Source organism: Salmo salar, chromosome 12, assembly GCF_965601325.2.
Source record: "Salmo salar chromosome 12, fSalSal1, whole genome shotgun sequence".
Classification (NCBI taxonomy): Eukaryota; Metazoa; Chordata; class Actinopteri; order Salmoniformes; family Salmonidae; genus Salmo; species Salmo salar.
The window spans coordinates 35,558,215-35,577,333 of NC_138302.1; the positions used below are offsets into that span (position 1 = coordinate 35,558,215).

At 44.0% G+C, this 19,119-nt stretch overlaps 2 protein-coding genes across 4 annotated transcripts; one reads left to right on the top strand and one right to left on the bottom strand.

Annotated features, from left to right (window-relative positions):
* Window positions 1-177: 177 nt before the first annotated feature.
* pus10 (pseudouridine synthase 10) lies at window positions 178-12,032 on the bottom strand. Of its 3 annotated transcripts, none has more exons than XM_014131343.3 (18): window positions 11,945-12,032; window positions 10,546-10,678; window positions 9,974-10,240; window positions 9,556-9,642; window positions 9,067-9,101; window positions 4,733-4,847; window positions 4,251-4,327; window positions 3,999-4,044; window positions 3,802-3,881; window positions 3,596-3,681; window positions 3,165-3,290; window positions 2,446-2,502; window positions 2,278-2,354; window positions 1,937-1,992; window positions 1,729-1,846; window positions 1,395-1,537; window positions 1,111-1,210; window positions 178-823 (listed from the first exon to the last, which is right to left on the bottom strand). In XM_014131343.3, the coding sequence occupies exons 2-18, from the start codon at window positions 10,669-10,671 to the stop codon at window positions 785-787; spliced, it is 1,635 nt and encodes a 544-aa protein (XP_013986818.1). In that variant the 5' UTR covers window positions 10,672-10,678; window positions 11,945-12,032; the 3' UTR covers window positions 178-784. The 3 variants fall into 3 exon arrangements, with proteins under 3 accessions (XP_013986818.1, XP_013986819.1, XP_013986817.1); XM_014131344.3 differs by lacking the exon at window positions 11,945-12,032 and adding an exon at window positions 11,160-11,511 and having other exon boundaries at window positions 3,802-3,866; XM_014131342.3 differs by lacking the exon at window positions 11,945-12,032 and adding an exon at window positions 11,160-11,511.
* Window positions 11,575-18,553, top strand: cct4 (chaperonin containing TCP1, subunit 4 (delta)). The gene is made up of 13 exons (XM_014131345.3): window positions 11,575-11,887; window positions 12,363-12,415; window positions 12,518-12,607; window positions 12,851-12,959; window positions 13,214-13,478; window positions 14,209-14,341; window positions 14,538-14,677; window positions 14,949-15,045; window positions 15,165-15,275; window positions 16,331-16,461; window positions 17,426-17,660; window positions 18,070-18,183; window positions 18,390-18,553. Exons 1-13 carry the CDS (start codon window positions 11,764-11,766, stop codon window positions 18,402-18,404), a joined length of 1,617 nt encoding a protein of 538 aa, XP_013986820.1. The 5' UTR covers window positions 11,575-11,763; the 3' UTR covers window positions 18,405-18,553.
* Window positions 18,554-19,119: the final 566 nt, after the last annotated feature.

Consider the following 19,119-nt stretch of genomic DNA (forward strand, 5'->3'; position numbering starts at 1 on the left):
TTAGCAACTCCCTTCAAATGGCACAAGGAGATATAAAAATGGTATCCACGAGTTCCTGTGATTCCGGGGCAGCAGATCCTGAAGTTTTCCTTTAACATAAAACACTGGCAACACACTGATGAGGACTTGTTCAATATGAAGCAACATTTTTGGTTTTCTGTTCCAAAAAGTTTCCCATTGTGTGCACAACATGACCCAGGCCTTTATTTGGATGGGATGTACAATGGGGAACATTATGCTGATGGGAGACATCACAAAAAAATATATAGCATTGCTCTCCTTTTGCCTATGGGACAATCCATGGGTAAACAATTGATTTTAAGGCTGAGGAAAATACACACAAAATACTGACCATATACTACCGCGATGCTCTATAAAAGGGCTGTTCAATGTCTGTCCTGGCGGGCCGAAACACTTCTGCTTTTCATCCTCTGCTAATAAGGGACTAATTCAGACTTGGGACACCAGGGTGCAATTAACTTGGATTGTAGTTCTTTCCATCAGCAGTGCCGTTCACACCCAGTCCCTGCTACGGCTTCAAAGACATGTATATCTAAGATCAGTTCAAGGCCTCAACTCAGCACAGATTCAGTCATTTTTTCGAAAATAATCTGTATTGACCTCAAGAAAAGCAAACAAATATATTGACAGTATCCATATCATCTAGAGGTCAGTGGAACTGAGCTAAACAGAGTTGGTGGTGGTGGGGTCCAATAGGTGAAGGTATGGCCCATCAGAACTAGGGCTCCTTTTGGCATCCCCAACAGCATCAGTGAGACGAGGCTCACTCCGGGATGGAGGGTGGCCAGTCCACATCTACAGACTGAGGAACGCACAGAGAGAGAGAGAAAGACTAAACTCAGAAGAACCCTTTTGAGTCACATGCATGTTCAATTTTCTATATTTGTTTCCTTAGCTTGAAAGCACAGACTGCTTTCAATGTAAGGAAACAAATATTGAAATAAGTAAAATAGCTTTATCCCTTTAAATGATTAATTCACTTTTCAACTGTGTCTCACTATTTTTAATACAATAATCCCCGTGCACTGTGTCTTATTTTAATATCCTACAAAAAGCTAGATACATTTGTCAACTTTCTAAAATACCCACCTCAACGTCCAGCTCTAGGATATCAGTCTCAGACTTCAGCAGATCACACAGATTGGGCTTGGTGCGACCAAAGTCTCCGTGGACAAACTCCTTGATGTAACTGGGAACAGCTAAGGTACTGACATCCGGTGAGTTGTTCATGATAAAAAAAATCAAATGTGTTATTGTGTGTGTAAGTATATAACTGTGAATGTGTCTCAACCTTAACACCTCCCTTCTTGTGTGGGTTTGTGTACGACTATTGGTGTATCGCACTGTTTTGTTTCGTTCTGTGTAAAGGATACGTCCCTGCCTGCGTGCGCAGCTTCAGGTGGAAGTGATGCGCGTCCAGGAAGCATGTACTCATGGTGTGGATGACCCGCTCTCTGACAGCCAGTGGCCTGCGATGCAACACTCTTAGTGGCGTCTTCTGAGCTAGCTTCAACTCCTATATGACCAAGCCAAAGAATATCAGCACATACCGTAGGTAGGCAGAACTTTATTTTAAGGTACTGTTTACACTGAATGAGCAAACCAAAGATTATAAAACACATACCATAAAATAAACTACAACCAAGATGTTAAACCACTGTGATTTTATCTGCAAATATGTCATTAAAAATAGCATTTAACACTCACTTTGGTTTCCTCTAAGAACGTGATGTCGTCTTTGTTGATGGCTTTCTGGGTCCATATGAGCGCGGTATACGACTTGGTCTTGTCCTCCTCACCCTCCTTCATGTGACCCATAGCATCTCTACGCACACACACAAATAGTATGACCTGTCAGCATCATTCTTAGGTCTCTGGACAGAAGTGAGACCCATTTTTCTACTGCGTCGCTCACCTGCTTACGATCTGTAGATCTCGTACTCGGATTTTGTCAGAGGACTGGTTGATGGTCTGTGAGAAGAAAAGATAGGGCTGTGGTCAAGTCCTGTGTGTGTGACCCTGCAGAGACGCTGTGTGTGTGTGACCCTGCAGAGACGCTGTGTGTGTGTGACCCTGCAGAGACGCTGTGTGTGTGTGACCCTGCAGAGACGCTGTGTGTGTGTGACCCTGCAGAGACGCTGTGTGTGTGTGACCCTGCAGAGACGCTGTGTGTGTGTGACCCTGCAGAGACGCTGTGTGTGTGACCCTGCAGAGACGCTGTGTGTGTGTGACCCTGCAGAGACGCTGTGTGTGTACCTCCTGCAGCTGTCGGACCTCTGCCTTATTGAACCTGGCTCTGTGAGGATTTAGCAGCTCCAGTGCAAACGGACGACCTGAGAAGGGGGAGACACCCCCGTTACACCTCACATTGACGGAAACAAGGACTGAGGATGTGTAAACATACATGTATGTTGTGTGTCTGACCATTTCCAAGCGTCCGCACATCCACGTCCTCCCTTCCTGAGGAGGAGAAATTAAACCCTGCGAAGACCAGAAGGACAAGAGAAAGACATTACTTGAGATACCAGATTCATTCACTAGTGTATTCTTTTGGATCTCTTTCTCATTGACTTAGATAGACATTGGATCATTGCATCTGTCCCATTATGGCATCAGTGGGCAGTGCCATTTAGGCCATCTCTTTTGAATTAGTCAATTTTCTTCTTCTTCTACTTCTATGAATTGGCAAAAGAACTGAAAGGGTGCATACTGCTACCTGTAGTGTGTTTGAACAGGTATGAAGCCAAGGTTTCTGATTGACTGCCACCTGCAGTTATGGCATGTTTGCTCACAAGTATAATTAATTGACTAATCCCTCCTGATGACCTGGATGGAATCATGTGATTCTTCATTAACCCATAGGAAGTCCCACCAGTTGACTACTTCAAAATGGTGAAAGTCCTCAATGCCGCTACCCATGCTAAGACAGGCTTTTGGGCCCTCTATCTATCTCTATGGTCTGTCTATCCCAAGGTAATAATTTGTAGAGCCTACCAGGTTCAGTAAGGAGGAAACGTTTAGAAACAGAGCGAAACAAGGAGGTTCTACTTGAACTCATCCAATAAGAACACAGACTTTTGTTTCCTGTTGCAAAACATTTTGCTACAGTGTGGCCTTCTGAACACCACCCAGTATACACTCACCCTCGGCCCGGAAAGAGGAGAGGAGGGGGGCAGCGATTAGCTCCTCCACCGAGGACTCCATCCTCCTCTCTCCGTCAATCACCCAGGGGGTCTGGGGCAGGGTGCGGGAGAACTTGTTGTACCTCCCTAAAAACACGGGGACAAACATAAAGGAGTCAATTCAAACCCTTAAAAACAACTCTTCAGTATTGGATTGTAAATAACCGTAAAATCCCAAGGCATGAAGGGTTAATCCTAACTTTTCCTTATTTAACCATGCATTGATGTCAATGGGAGACGAAGTGAAAATTTGACTTACCTAAGTGGATGTTAGGATTCGCCCGCAACTGAATACATTCCTGAAGTGTAAAGTAAACGGACCCCACTCTTGATAATCTCAAAGCCCTCCTTTGGTTCAAATCATCCAAAAGGGATGTCATAAACAACCTTACCCGCCACAAATACAGAAACGTGAAGACACTGGACGTCTTGAGCGATGCATTTGCTCACTGGCCTTGTAGGGGGACAGGGGAACTTTCTAGTGAGAGAAAATAAATATCATTAAGTGATACATGCAGATAGATTGTGAGTTCTCTCAAAAGAGTGAAGACAGAGAAACAGTAAAAAAAAAAAAAGAAAGAATAACGTGATTACTTACTTTAGAAACTTCTCATCTGAAACCTTTTCGAGGGCTTTGACCACGGCCATTCTAGTGAAGACATTCTGTTGTGAGACAAACTAGAGATCAGAGAAAAGACAGTAACACAGAGAGATATGGAATGACAAAGAATGAGCAGCATGTCGCCATTTTGTGACAAAAACATTTACAGAGCTCCAATTGGCTTTTTCACTCACCTGTTTGTTCTTAGTTGGTCTGAAGCAGTCTGAACAGATGCCAGCCCTGATTGCAAGAATAAAGCAGAGAAGCAGAATGTAGTTTCATAAAAATGCTACATTACATTCAATATTACATGTATTTTGCTATCAGTCAGTCAGTCAATCAGTCCTTCCGCACGTCCGTCCATCCATCCCTCCATCCATCTAGCTGTCTAGTCAATCTATTCATCTTATCTATTCCCTGAGGAGTAGTGTGTTTGGAGGACTTACAGGAAGTGGCAGTCTGAGTCTGTCTCTGGGTGTGTGAACCCCACGCCCACCTCAAACTGTTCAGTTTGTCGACTGATCTGTTGGATGAAGAGGAAAATAAAATGGAATAAAAATAGAACCAAAAAAATCAAAAATAAATAAATAAAATCCTTTCAGGAATTCAGATAATTTTGTCACTTACATTTGATCTATTTGCCTTTATTTTACCAAGGCAAGTTTACTAAGAGAACACTTATCACAGTACTAGCCTGAGTGCAAGTCGGTTTGTGCCGCCATGTCAACTCCCGGTCATGTTTTTCTTGTCTATGATAGCAACTGACTTGACAAGGCCACAAACAGATCTGGGACCAGGCTAGTTCATTACAGGTTATTGCTATAGATACAAGTAGTGCATTATACCGTAACTGTATGACAAGTCTTTTTCAACAGCGGTGTCTGACCCATCAGCAAGTGAGGCTACTTCCGGGTCATGGGTCACTGACCTTGTTCACCACAGGTACGCCCCCCAGCTCTTTGGACACCAGACCCTGCATGGTCCACTTGAAGGCCTCCTTCACCTGGATGACATCATCCATATCAAGGCACATAGACTTCTCCCTGTTTGAAAACAAATTCAACATAATTAATTAAAGTATTAAAAACCCCTAAGGTCGATGTCCGCTCCCCTGCGGAAATCGAATTAACATAATACAAACATCCCCATAAAAATCAGTCAGTTTAATCTAGAGATACAGTTTTTTTGCATTGGATGCGCCTTGATCCATCACTTCCGCATCGGAGGTGAAATGTGACAGAACTAGAGCAGTGTTTGTCAGACCATGAGACTACGGTCTACTCACAAAATTGTCTGAACAGTTTATTACTGTATGGAAAGATGAGACTCTCACGAACACGATGGTGTTATCCGTTTTACTCTACGACCCCTACAAGCGTCTTGGGACTCGTCTGAAGTCCGTACAGCAGATCTTCCAACTTCTGTCTGTAACGTCCGAACAGTTTGGGCTACACACTAATTTTATTTATTTTTATTTTACCTTTATTTAACCAGGTAGGCCAGCTGAGAACAAGTTCTCATTTACCACTGCAACCTGGGGCCAACATAAAGCAAAGCATTGCGACAAAAACAACAACACAGAGTTACACATGGGATAAACAAAGGTACAGTCAATAACACAATAGAAAACTCTATGTACAGTGTCTGCAAATGTAGTAAGGTTAGGGAGGTAAGGCAATAAATAGGGCAATAGTGGCGAAATAATTACAATTTAGCATTAACACTGGAGTGATAGATGTGCAGATGATGATGTGCAAGTAGAGATACTGGGGTGCAAAAGAGCAAAAAAATAAATAACAATATGGGGATGAGGTAGTTGGGTGGGCTATTTACAGATTGGCTGTGTACAGGTACAGTGATCGGTAAGCTGCTCTGACAGCTGATGCTTAAAGTTAGTGAGGGAGATATAAGTCTCCAGCTTCAGTGATTTTTAAAATTTGTCCCAGTCATTGGTAGCAGAGAACTGGAAGGAAAGGCGGCCAAAGCAGGTGTTGGCTTTGGGGCTGACCAGTGAAATATACCTGCTGGAGCGCGTGCTACAGGTGGGTGTTGCTATGGTGACCAGTGAGCTGAGATAAGGGGGGACTTTACCTAGCAAAGACTAGTAGATGACCTGGAGCCAGTGGGTTTGACGACAAATATGTAGCGCGGGCCAGCCAACGAGAGCATACAGGTCGCAGTGGTGGGTAGTATATGGGGCTTTGGTGACAAAACGGGATGGCACTGTGATAAACTACATCCAATTTGCTGAGTAGAGTGTTGGAAGATATTTTGTAAATGATTTCGCCGAAGTCAAGGATCGGTAGGATAGTCAGTTTTACGAGGGTATGTTTGGCAGCATGAGTGAAGGAGGTTTTGTTGCGAAATAGGAAGCCGATTCTAAATTTAATTTTGGATAGGAGATGCTTAATGTGAGTCTGGAAGGAGAGTTTACAGTCTAACTAGACACCTAGGTATTTGTAGTTGTCCACATATTCTAAGTCAGAACCGTCCAGAGTAGTGACGCTAGGCGGGCGTGCAGGTGTGGGCAGCGATCGGTTTAAGAGCATGCATTTAGTTTTTACTAGCATTTAAGAGCAGTTGGAGGACACGGAAGGAGAGTTGTATGACATTGAAGCTCATTTGGAGGTTTGTTAGCACAGTGTCCAAGGAAGGGCCAGATGTATACAGAATGGTGTCGTCTGCGTAGAGGTGGATGTTGCTGCGGGGGGTGCAGAGCTGTTGGTCGGGGTAGGGGTAGCCAGGTGGAAAGGTTGGCCAGCTGTAGAAAAATGCTTATTGAAATTATCGATTATCGTAGATTTATTGGTGGTGACAGTATTTCCTATCCTCAGTGCAGTGGGCAGCTGGGAGGAGGTGCTCTTATTCTCCATGGACTTTATGGCGTCCCAAAACTTTTTGGAATTAGTGCTACAGGATGCAAATTTCTGTTTGAAAAAGCTAGCCTTAGTTTTCCTAACTGACTGTGTATATTGGTTCCTGACTGTGTATATTGGTTCCTGAAGTTGTATATCGCGAGGGCTATTCGATGCTAATGCAGAACGCCACAGGATGTTTTTGTGCTGGTCAAGGGCAGTCAAGTCTGGAGTGAACCAAGGGCCATATCTATTCTTAGTTCTACATTTTTTTGAATGGGGCATGCTTATTTAAGATGGTGAGGAAAGCACTTTTAAAGAACAACCAGGCGTCCTCTACTGACGGGATGAGGTCAATATCTTTCCAGGATACCCGGGCCAGGTCGATTAGAAAGGTCTGCTCGCTGAAGTATTTTAGGGAGCGTTTGACAGTGAGGGGTGGTCGTTTGACCGCGGACCCATTACGGACGCAGGCAATGAGGCAGTGATCGCTGAGATCCTGGTTGAAGACGGCAGATGTGTATTTAGAGGGCAAGTTGGTGAGGATGATATCTATGAGGGTGCCCATGGTTAAAGATTTAGGGTTGTACCTGGTAGGTTCCTTGATAATTTGTGTGAGATTAAGAGCATCTAGATTAGATTGTAGGATGGCCGGGGTGCTAAACATATTCCAGTTTCGGTCACCTAACAGTACGAACTCTGAAGATAGATGGGGGGCAATACAGGGCACAGCTGGGGGCTAAGGGGGGGGGGTCTATAACAAGCGGCAACAGTGAGAGACTTATTTCTGGAAAGGTGGATTTTTAAAAGTAGAAGCTCGAACTGTTTGGGCACAGACCTGGATAGTATGACAGAACTCTGCAGGCTAACTCCGCCCCCTTTGGCAGTTCTATCTTGACGGAAAATGTTGTAATGGGGATGGAAATTTCAGAATTTTTGGTGGCCTTCCTAAGCCAGGATTCAGACACGGCTAGGACATCAGGGTTGGCGGAGTGTGCTAAAGCAGTGAATAAAACAAATTTAGGGAGGAGGCTTCTGATGTTAACATGCATGAAACCAAGGCTTTTACGGTTACAGAAGTCAACAAATGAGAGCGCCTGGGGAATAGGTGTGATGCTGGGGGCTACAGGGCCTGACTTAACCTCTACAACACCAGAGGAACAGAGGAGGAGTAGGATAAGGGTACAGCTAAAGGCTATAAGAACTGGTCATCTAGTGCGTTGGGAACAGAGAATAAAAGGGGCAGATTTCTGGGCGTGGTAGAATAGATTCAGGAAATAATGTACAGACAAAGGTATGGTAGGATGCGAGTACAGTGGGGCTAAACCTAGGCATTGAGTGACGATGAGAGATCTTGCATCTCTGGAGACATCAGCTAAGCCAGGTGAGGTCTCCTCCCCATGTGTGGGTGTGTGACAAAAGAGCCATCTAAGACATGTTGAGCTGGACTAGGGGCTCTACAGTGAAATAAAACAATAACTAACCGAAACAGCAGAAGACAAGGCATATTGACATTAGAAAGAGGCATGTGTAGCCGAGTGATCATAGGGTCCAATGAGTAGCAATAGGTGAGTCCGGGAGCCATTCGGTAGTCGCTACTATGCTAGGCAAGCGGGAGACACGACATTCAGGAAGCTAGCGGGCCGGGGATAGCAGATGGGTCTTCGGTGACATCGGACGATTACGTCAGCAGACCAGTCGTGATGGATCGGCGGGGCTCCGTGTCGGCAATAAAGGATCCAGGCCAATTGGCAAAATAATAATAATATGGGCGAGACTCTCAGGAACACGTACATGTCGGTTGTTTTGCTCTAGGACGTCCACAGGCCTCACAAGATTTGTCTGAAGGTCCCCCCCCCCGTACAAGTTGAAAAAAATGAATGGAAGTATATATGGAGACTGTTTTGTGCCAAAAATAACAACAAATGTTTCCTGATCTTTCTTATATATCTCTCAGATATTGGACAGACACTTCAGAACAAACTTCCTTTAGTCCCCCCAAAAAAATTCTATCTGTTGTTCCATGTAGTGAATCTGTTATTCAATGCTTTTGTATGGGCTAATAGCAGTAAGGCCAAATAGCATTTTTCATCATTTTTTTTTTTTTATATATCTTTGGGATACTTCCAGGGGTCTTAAAATTCAAAATCAAATAGCAAAATAATCCTTGGTATGACCTTCTTAAAACAATTCCATATAGCTTAGTAGAACCCCGCCCTCCCCCGACTTAGACTCTTATGGGTTAAGACATGACATGATGTTATAAAAGGTAACGTGAAAGGTGTGGGGTCATAGTATAGAACACTGTAATATTTCAATGTGATGATACTTTGAGATTAGAATGATTTCTTTAACGGAGAGAAATTAGGCTAGATAGATGGATGCCACTCTGGTGTAGCGAACTTACCTCACTTCCTTCTTTACATGCAGCCAACAAGAGTGCTGTAAAAGTGTGGCAGGGAGAGAGGAGGGTACATGTTCAGAAATGAGTAAACCCTTGTCTGTTTACAAGCATCCGTCATCCACACCCTAATGGGAGTGCCACATCTGTAGAAACAATGGCTCTTGCGATTGCACTTCAGTCTACTCTGGAGTAGACAGACGCAGTACCACTATGAGGTAACTAGGCTCTCTAATGGCCAACCCGGGGACATGATACTGCATTATTGACTGTACAGAAGTCTCGCACTGCCACACATCACCCTGTATAGAACGACTGGGGTCCAGGCTAGACTGACTGAGTGGCTTTCACAGAATCAACTGAAGTTGAAATAATCATACTTTTCTATTGAATGGAAGTTGTTTTGAGACAAACCATTTGGATATACTGTAAGCTGATAGGTAGACAATTGCGTGACATCAGTTATCAGCCAAGGCCTACAATGTAACCACTGACCTCTCTGACAGACAGCTGGGCCGGTAGGGAGACGGACAGTACCATCGTGTCAAACTGGTAGTTTTTGGCCTTCACCACCTCCGATATCTGCACACACACACAAAAACAGTATCATGAACCCCCCCTCAAATTCCAGTGTTGGTTCTGTCCTCAAGCTGTGGTATTTGAGGCATATTCTGGTAGACTGGAGCATTGATTGATGATGATGGGGTATTTGATCACTAGGCAGGTACTAAGGTCTTTCATTTCATTTTAATCTTCAAGGTTGTGTCCTAAAATGGTACCCTATTATCTATATAGTGCACTACTTTTGACCAGGGTGTCATTTGGGACGCATTTAAAGATATACTTAGTCACAGGTATCATTTAAAACAACAGTGGCTCCTAATGCAATAGGATTAATAGTGACCAAACACACCTTTATGGCATAGGCTTCATCACAGAACTGCTGTAGAACTCCCAGGCACACCACACACACGTCCGAGTCCGCTGGCTCGGCGTCGCCTTCCTCCATCACCGTGGGAACCACAGCAGAGTCGCCTTCTGATTGGACGTCCATCTCTGCGGCATCCATCTTCATTTTTTTACTGGGGGGGTCTTCTGTGTGCTGCTCCAGCACGGCTGCAACTTGGGATTCGTTATTCTCTGAATCACTGATGAAAGCACAAAGTTCCCTTGCTGTATCCTGAGGTTGACAAACAGAAAAACATTATTCAGCAACAAAAAAATATTAAAATGTCTGCCAGCAGTTCAGTTCACCAAATATATGACAGCAAGTTAGCTCATGGGCACAATTCTTCTAAAGAAGAACACCTAGGTTACCTAGAAAGTAGCGTCTGCCACAGGCTTTCACGCAAAGCCTGAAGCCGAGGCTACCTACAAAGAAGAATGTTGGAGCTACTTAATTGTCTTTGCACTCGTATCTCTGAAATGTCTATGTCTGTCCCTGCTTTAAGTGTAAAGACAATACAATGCAGCAAGAGCACTGGCCTCATAAGACTGGCGGTAGGCCGACTGCAGACCCAAGCAGCAGAACCTCAGGACACAACGGGCGCAGCATCCTGCTTCCAGCAGCTTCTTCACTATTGGTCTATCTTTCTCCTTCAAGGGCAACATAATACTGCTGTAAAATGGACAGAGATCATAGATTAATGAGATCAGTAAGAAAGTTGAATGTACAGTTATGTCTGGCAAACCCACTACAAGTTAGCTGACAGTAGAATCAGTACTACTGTAAGTTATCTAAGAGGAATATCATATGCACATCACCATGCTCATAACATATCGCACACACTGAAGCTAAGCTTGCAAGCACACTTTGCACTACAAATATAGTTATGGGGGCTATAATCTCTGTTAACCCAGAAGTAAAATGTAATGTGTACTACTGTACAATACTGAACAAGGCTGCTTGCTCTGAGACACATTGCTAACACTAGGTCACACTCGCAGCCCTGTGTGGATGTTGATGCATTTCATGTTATAATGTGCTGCTAGCCAATACAGCTAGCTCGCTACTGTAGTTTCTAAAATGGCTATAGCTTTATCTGAGAATACAAATAAGCACAAGCTTGCGAAGCAAAAACAACAAGTCATAAACCTACCTTGAATACCAAATGAATTACAGCATGTGTAAGACAATCAAATGTTTATGTAGAGCGAGAACACAGTTCAGTCAAAGATAGTTTAGAAACTCTGTGGTTCAGTCATTTGGATTCTCAGCATGCAGCTAACGTTACAGGAACAAGACTTCATCAGAGGTAGACACAACAGGTCAAATTAGATTGATTCATCTGTTGATGAGGGTGGATTTGATCATTTTGATCAACACCACAGGTCCCTTAATTGTATACAATATCCCTACCAGTACCTTTACATGACTGTATATACATATTAATTCGTTCAAATGTACAAAAAAACTAGTTTGATGCGCACAGTGCTCTACTAGCCTAGTCTCATCCCACATATAGACCTGCATGGCAAATTGTCAGACAGCTAAATACGTCATATCAAGGCGCCTTCGAAGTTGACAGGAGGGTCCTTTTTCTACTAGAATCGTAATTGGTGGTTCTGGAAGGTTCTGGAAGGAGCGAGAGATAAATTCGAATCTGGACCCATCTGAAGTCAAGCAGCATTTTCTGTGTTTTTGGTTACATCTGTCCCCATCAAAAGTATTTTAGTAACATATTCCGACGAAAATAAGTAAGGATGCCTGAAGCAATGGCTGGACCGAAGATGCCAAGTGGTGGGATGAAAAACAAAGGACGAGGGGCATATGTGGACCGTGACAAGCCAGCACAGATTCGGTTCAGTAACATCTCCGCAGGAAAGGGTAAACTACAAATACAGTATTCCTATTTCGTTGTTGGATGGACGAATAAATACCTACCCCTGACGCTTGTGTTTGCCTCAGACAGCTGCTGCGACACTCCCTTTGCGAATGAATGAATGGACGCTACTGCTGGCTCGATCTGGGCAGGGCAACCGTTAGCCACAAGTTGGTACCCAGTTAGCAAGCTAGAATATGTTACAGAGCGATGCATGAAGGTTCTAAAGAACATTGGCATTAGTGTGCTAACTAGCAACAGTGACCAGATGATCATCATTGTTGTATTCTAGCTTTGTTAGGACCAACAATTGACTAAATGAACTTTCCTGATGTCATGAGCATCCATTTATGTGCTCTTTAACCAATGGAGTATGTTGGAGTCTTCTTGTCAAGCAGTAAATATTGTCCATAGAATGTATCCTAGTGCTAGAGGAGTGTGTCCTCTTTGTGGAAGTAACAGATTTGTTTTGTTTGACAGCTGTTGCTGAATGCATCAGAACCAGCCTTGGCCCTAAGGGCATGGACAAAATGGTAATTAAGTAGTTATTTACATCAGCACTCTTGACTTCTCTTCACCATCTCTCAATGTTTGGTTATTTGTTTGTAACTTAAAAAAGGAATTGATTCTTTCAGATTCAGGATGGGAAGGGTGACGTGACCATCACCAACGACGGGGCCACCATCCTGAAACAGATGCAGGTGCTGCACCCTGCAGCTAAGATGGTAAGGTTCAAGATAAGGGAGTTGGGGATATGTTCCCACGTTTCTGCACTGTCATCTACAATTGTTGTGGCCTTTTTTTGTTGAAATGTTAAATTACTGCTTTAACATCTGGCAAGGCACTGTCACTTTGAGTGATAATTCAAATTTTCTTAAAGGCATCTTTGGGGAAATTTCCTCTCTAGTGTCTATGTCCCTTTGAAAGATCACCAATATCAGGAGTCTGAAGCTATGTTTGTCTTTCAGATGGTGGAGCTGTCCAAAGCCCAGGATATCGAGGCTGGCGACGGCACAACTTCAGTGGTGGTGATTGCTGGTGCCCTGCTTGACGCATGCGCCAAGTTGCTTCAGAAGGGTAAATGATGAGGAACCAATGGAATAGCTATCAAAAGGGCAAACCCCACCCGTCTGGCAAACTTAGGTTAAAAATATATATATTGTTTATGCCAGGCTGCGGCAAAAGCCTGAACAGCACCCTTGAACCTTCCCAGGACCAGGCTTGGTGACAACTGGTTTACACTATAAACTCCTAGAATCAGTTCTAATCTAACGGAGTCCTTGCATCTGAAAGCTTTAATACAAACTGCCTGTCCTCTCCTTCTCCACCAGGAATCCACCCCACCACAATCTCTGAGTCGTTCCAGAAGGCAGTGGATAAGGGCGTGGAGGTGCTGACGGGCATGAGCCAGCCGGTGCTCCTGAGCGACCGCGAGACACTGTTGAACAGCGCCACCACCTCTCTGTGCTCCAAGGTGGTGTCGCAGTACTCCAGCCTGCTAGCGCCCATGAGCGTGGACGCCGTGATGCGCGTCATCGACCCGGCCACCGCCACCGGCGTGGACCTGCACGATATCCACATTGTCAAGAAGCTGGGGTGAGGAGGGAGGGTAAGGGTGGTGGCTCCAGGTTATGCATTCACTACTGTAAATCGTTCTGGATAAGAGCGTCTGCTAAATGACTAAAATGTAAATGTTAGGATTACAAACAGGGTTGTTTACAGGATTGACTTCTGGGTCATGTTCATTAGGGTACGCAACAGGAAATGTTAATGTTTAGCAATGGAAAATGAGCTTTTCTTATTGATAAAGCCCAGGTAGTCCCTCCCCTTTTGCAGTTATTTTTCTGCCGTTTAGTACCTAATGAAAACATGATCCAGCAGTATACCATGGGTTACTAATGTATTACCAGTGTCATACCGTTACCATCCCTTCCCTGAAGCTTCCAACAGTTAAAATGTCAGTTTGGCTAGGCACATTTTCACTCCCCAGTTCTCTCTCTGTGGGGACGTGGACATGTCTGATGTGCCAGATCAATCTCAGCCGGTCAATTAGCAGAATGGCTCCACTTTGCTTTCCCTGCCAGTCACCTTCTGACAATCTTATCACATCAAAAACATAGTTGTGTAATCAGTAACACAAACACACTGATGTCCTACTTGAGTGTTTATCAATGGCATGTGCATGAATAGACACATAATCCACTGATCTCAATCGACAACGCAAATTATTTCCTCGTGCTTTCTCGTTAATTACTCAGCCAGGTAGACACTGCTGCCCTTAGACAGATGTTCCACCCATAATAATGTCCTGGGTGTTTCTCTGCAGTGGGACCATTGATGACTGTGAGCTGGTGGATGGCCTGGTGCTGACCCAGAAGGTGGTCAACTCCGGCGTGTCCCGTGTGGAGAAGGCCAAGATCGCCCTCATCCAGTTCTGCTTGTCCCCGCCCAAAACCGACGTAAGTCATCACAATCACTGACTGTCTCGTTGAAATTGGCTTCCGTGTTTGTCAGTCAATGTCCTTGATGTTATGGACTACGACTAGTATTTTATGTTACCTTTTTATTACCCCTCAATCTTCTAATTTTCTTACAATTGTTTTGTTCCATCTCAATGTTCTTTTCTTTTTGGTCCCTCTCGCGTGTCGTATCCAGATGGACAACCAGATAGTAGTGTCAGACTATGCCCAGATGGACCGCGTGCTGCGCGAGGAGCGCGCCTACATCCTCAACCTTGTCAAACAGATCAAGAAGGCGGGCTGCAACGTCCTGCTCATCCAGAAGTCCATCCTCAGGTAACACCTGATACCTTACCGTCACATCATCACTGTAAAGGCATTATTTCACGTCACTGTAATGTAATCAATTCACTTTGTCCAATCACTCACAATATCTAGAAATATATTCAATAGAAGGGCAAGCATTAGCATAATTGCTAGGTGTTCCACTGTATATTAGACTCTTCCCATAGGTGGACCTCTGTCTGCGTCTCTGTTGATGCGATCTCGGTCACTGGATGACGTGCGGATGTAGACATGGTTAAAAAGTAGACCCTACTTCTTTCAGAGATGCTCTGAGCGATCTGGCCCTCCACTTCCTGAACAAGATGAAGATCATGGTGGTCAAGGAGATCGAGAGGGAGGACATTGAGTTCATCTGCAAGGTAAAACAAAATAATGTTCGATTGGCCTTTACTTTGTAGGTCATGTTCTGTAACAGCCAAATGCTGGCTGACTGATGCTGAGCTAACCTTGCCCCCCCCCCCACCTTGCACACCTACAGACTATCGGCACCAAGCCCATCGCCCACATTGATCAGTTCCTTCCTGAGATGATGGGCACCGCCGAGCTGGCAGAGGAGGTCAGCCTGGATGGCTCTGGCAAGCTAGTCAAGGTATGCTAATTCACATAAACTAATCGCAATTTGGCTCAAGTAATCTCCAAGGCTCGGATACGGGACTGCTTTCATGCTGCCATCACAACTATGCATGTGGAAGAAAGACTCGTGCCAAAATACCCACGTTTTATCCTAATGATAATACCCTTGGAACTTGTAGCCTGATTGGTTACCATTTAACATGCAATCCCTAAAATGGTCACTACGTGTATTCAAACCTCCTTGAATGAAAATGTCAATTATTTGCTGTAAATGTTCAATGTAATAATGATTGAATGTTTCAGAGAAGCTTATTCTAACATTACATTTACATTTTAGTCATTTAGCAGACGCTCTTATCCAGAGCGACTTACAGTAGTGAATGCATACATTTTCATACATTTCATTTCATGCATTTTCATACATTTCATGCATTTTTTTTCTCCTTTAACATGCTGACCACACCCCTCGCGTCGCGTGTAAATGTATTTTGCAACGCTCACGTACATGCTATTCAGTCATTGCACTCAAAATGCTCGCGCTAAAATATAATTATTTTCTATTTGAGACCCTGCAAGTCCCACCTCTCCTTTCTCATTGGTTTATAGGACTATATACCCACGTGGGTGATTGAAAGATGAACTGAGGTCCACACCAGTCCAGTTGGTGGTGGTAATGCAACTTAAAGTTGGTTGCCAACCGCCATATAAAGTCTGAAGAGGAAAAGAAGAAGACTGAAGGAGGAGAGATTATTAGAAACCAACTCTGTTTACCCTTTTATCTGTGGATTAATTGTCAGAGTAGAGGACCTTGTGCATTTCAGATAAAATAACAACCCAATGTTTATCCCAGGACAAATTAGCTAGCAACAGCAAGCTAGCTAGCTAAATTGGCATAAATGTTTAATGCTTTTTGACCTGTCCCCAATTGAATATAGTTGGTTCAGAGTTTGTTTTGATATTTCAACCTGGTCTGGTCAGCATGTTGCATAATAACTTTGGCATGCGTCTGGTTTCAATTTCCAGTTGAAAGTGAATTCATGCTGTTTCTCTCTGGCCTGTTCCTCTCCACAGATCACAGGCTGCACCAGCCCCGGTAAGACGGTGAGCATCGTGGTGCGCGGCTCCAACAAGCTGGTGATCGAGGAGGCGGAGCGCTCCATCCACGACGCTCTGTGTGTCATCCGCTGCCTGGTGAAGAAGAGGTGCGTTACTTCTGCTGTCTGAGCAACACTTGCCTCTGTAGATGCATGCAGTGACGTATGTGGAATTATTACATAGAAACGTAAGCACCAGTTCCTCTAAGCATTGCCCACTCGTGGCTGTCCATGTCACAAGTGGCCATTTCCGGGGGACAGAGAAACCCTCTCTTCAACCTGGGTCAGTGGCTTCACCCCTGGCTCTGGACCTGTTGAGAGGAACATACTCCTCTGAAAGACTGCAACTACACCTAAAATGGCTGTGAAGGATATGCACCCTTTTTAAAGAGCTTAACAGATCTTGTGATCGATCCCAATAGATCTTGAAACCAAGCATAGATATTTCTGTTTTGATATCATCCAGTTTTGTCAGATCTAAGACGCCCTCTTTTTATTACAGAAGAAAGAGGGGGGAGAAGTGGGCCCCAAAGTATCTACCAGCTTAGTCATTTGCTAATAACCATTTTCTATGCATTCATTAAATTCCTTGTTTGGTTAACTTATGTATATCGGTGGGGTTCATCTCCATCCCCATATCCTTCACTCAATCTGATCTGAAAATGTAGTATATGTTAGCGCTATAGCCTCGAGCTTGGACGATAAACGATCGACTCCGACTATGCCAACCGCTTATCGTGGGCATTTTGTAGTTCGTTACCGTAGGTAGCCTATACTAGAGATGTGAATTTTTACATAAAATATATTTGCTAATATGGGTGACTATTAATAGGACAATTGATAGCTACAACATTTAAACTATTAGTTTTAAAGGGGTAATACAAATAGTGGTTCACAATGTTGTAAATTTATCGTTAACATATATTAATAAAGTAAATGTATTGCACTATGGCTTTTTGTCCATATCGTTCTGCTACAGCCTATTTGATATTTGCTTTCACCAGTTTATCAGAATGGGGGCACTTTTGTTTAATCTCTTTACCTTGACTTTCTCTCCGTCTCTCCCTCCCAGGGCTCTGATCGCCGGTGGCGGCGCCCCTGAGATCGAGCTGGCCCTGCGTCTGGCTGAGTACTCCCGCACGCTGCCAGGCATGGAGGCGTACTGCGTGAGGGCCTACGCAGACGCCCTGGAGGTGGTGCCGTCCACACTGGCCGAGAACGCTGGCCTCAACCCCATCTCCACTGTCACAGAGCTCCGCAATAGGCACGCCCAAGGCGAGAAGACTGCCGGGATCAATGTCCGCAAGGTACGGCCCTGCCATGCTCTCCTGGATTCTGTTTTGTTTTATGCTTATGTTTGCCGTGCCATAGTTTGTTCGTTGCATCCTGAGAACCTTCGGATTTAGAACAAATGTGACTGTCTCCTGAGGCTAGAGTCACGCCTTGACAACACCTCATTGTCCTGGTGTGCTCACAGTGAACTTATTTGCCTATTCATTGACTGTAGTCTCTTGTGGTCCAGCCATTCACCAGCTCGATACAGAACCTCCATTTTGAGTGCCATTAAGATTTACATTACTGCAGTTGCATACCAGATATGTGATTGTTTATCATGTAGAATAGGGAATTGACACGTCTCCACTAATTACATCTCTGCAATGTTTTCACATCTGGTTAAACACCCCTGGGGTAACGCTCTCCCCATTCCTCTCTCAGGGCGGTATCTCCAACATTCTGGAGGAACTGGTGGTGCAGCCTCTGCTGGTGTCTGTCAGCGCTCTGACCCTCGCCACCGAGACTGTCCGCAGCATCCTTAAAATTGACGACGTGGTAAGAGACCAGACCACCCTCTGGTGTGTCACTAGTGGAGATCTATCTCATTCAACCTGCATTATATCTTGTATGCTCATTTTTTTTTTTTTAGGTATGGAACAGAACAGCAGAAAAAACACAATTCCTCTAATAATTGAAAGCCCCCCCCCCTTTCACTTAAATTGTCCTTTATAAGGTAATAAGATTTTCCCCTTGTCTTGCAGGTGAACACCCGATAAGGAGTTTTGTCAATGTAGCAGTGTGTTACTGCACATGCTTGTGCCACAAGGAATCATAGGACCGGCTGTTTGCAAAGACCCGTATGTCCAGAAGTCCTCTGTAGTTGATGCATTCTGTAATTTAATTAAACTGTTTTTTTTTGACACGCCATGTCTTGTCTTTGTGTTTTTTTTTGTTGTTGTTTGTGTACTTCTTCCTTGGGCTCCCTCAGTGACTGACCCCACTGACGAGCAGTTCATCTTTAAATCTCAGGCTAGGGTGATGACACCAATGGCATGGTGTTAACGACAGGTGGCGTTGGCAGTCAACCCTGGTTTGGGTAGTTATCACCATTTTACATATAATACATAAATCAATCTGTGGGTCATGGTGTATTTTTATGCCTACAAAAACTTTTTACTGAAAGTTATCAATTTAGAAATGGAATAAAGTGTTGAGTGTATATATTCTTTTAAAATGCCATGTTTTTGGCATGCGTAATCTGGGGGAGAAATTATGGGAGCATTGTACAGCTACTGCAAAAACTTGAATTTGAGAGCTGTCTTAAAGTTGTCATGTACTTTGCGTGTACACTGAACAAATATATGCTTTTTTTTTTTTTTTAAAGATTTGACTTGAGTTACAGTTCATATAAGGAAATCGGTCAATTGAAAAATGTATTAGGCCCTAATCTGTGGATTTCACATGACTGGGAATACAGATATGCATATGTTG

Coding starts and splice junctions, on each gene's coding strand:
- pus10 (XM_014131343.3), bottom strand. CDS start 10,671: ATGTTGCCCTTGAAGGAGAAAGATAGACCAATAGTGAAGAAGCTGCTG. Junction 9,643..9,973: donor ATGAAGCCTATGCCATAAAG/GTGTGTTTGGTC, acceptor GTGTGTGTGCAG/ATATCGGAGGTGGTGAAGGC. Junction 1,211..1,394: donor CTGCGCACGCAGGCAGGGAC/GTATCCTTTACA, acceptor AGCTGTTCCCAG/TTACATCAAGGAGTTTGTCC.
- cct4 (XM_014131345.3), top strand. CDS start 11,764: ATGCCTGAAGCAATGGCTGGACCGAAGATGCCAAGTGGTGGGATGAAA. Junction 12,608..12,850: donor TGCACCCTGCAGCTAAGATG/GTAAGGTTCAAG, acceptor TTTGTCTTTCAG/ATGGTGGAGCTGTCCAAAGC. Junction 15,276..16,330: donor GCTCTGGCAAGCTAGTCAAG/GTATGCTAATTC, acceptor TCCTCTCCACAG/ATCACAGGCTGCACCAGCCC.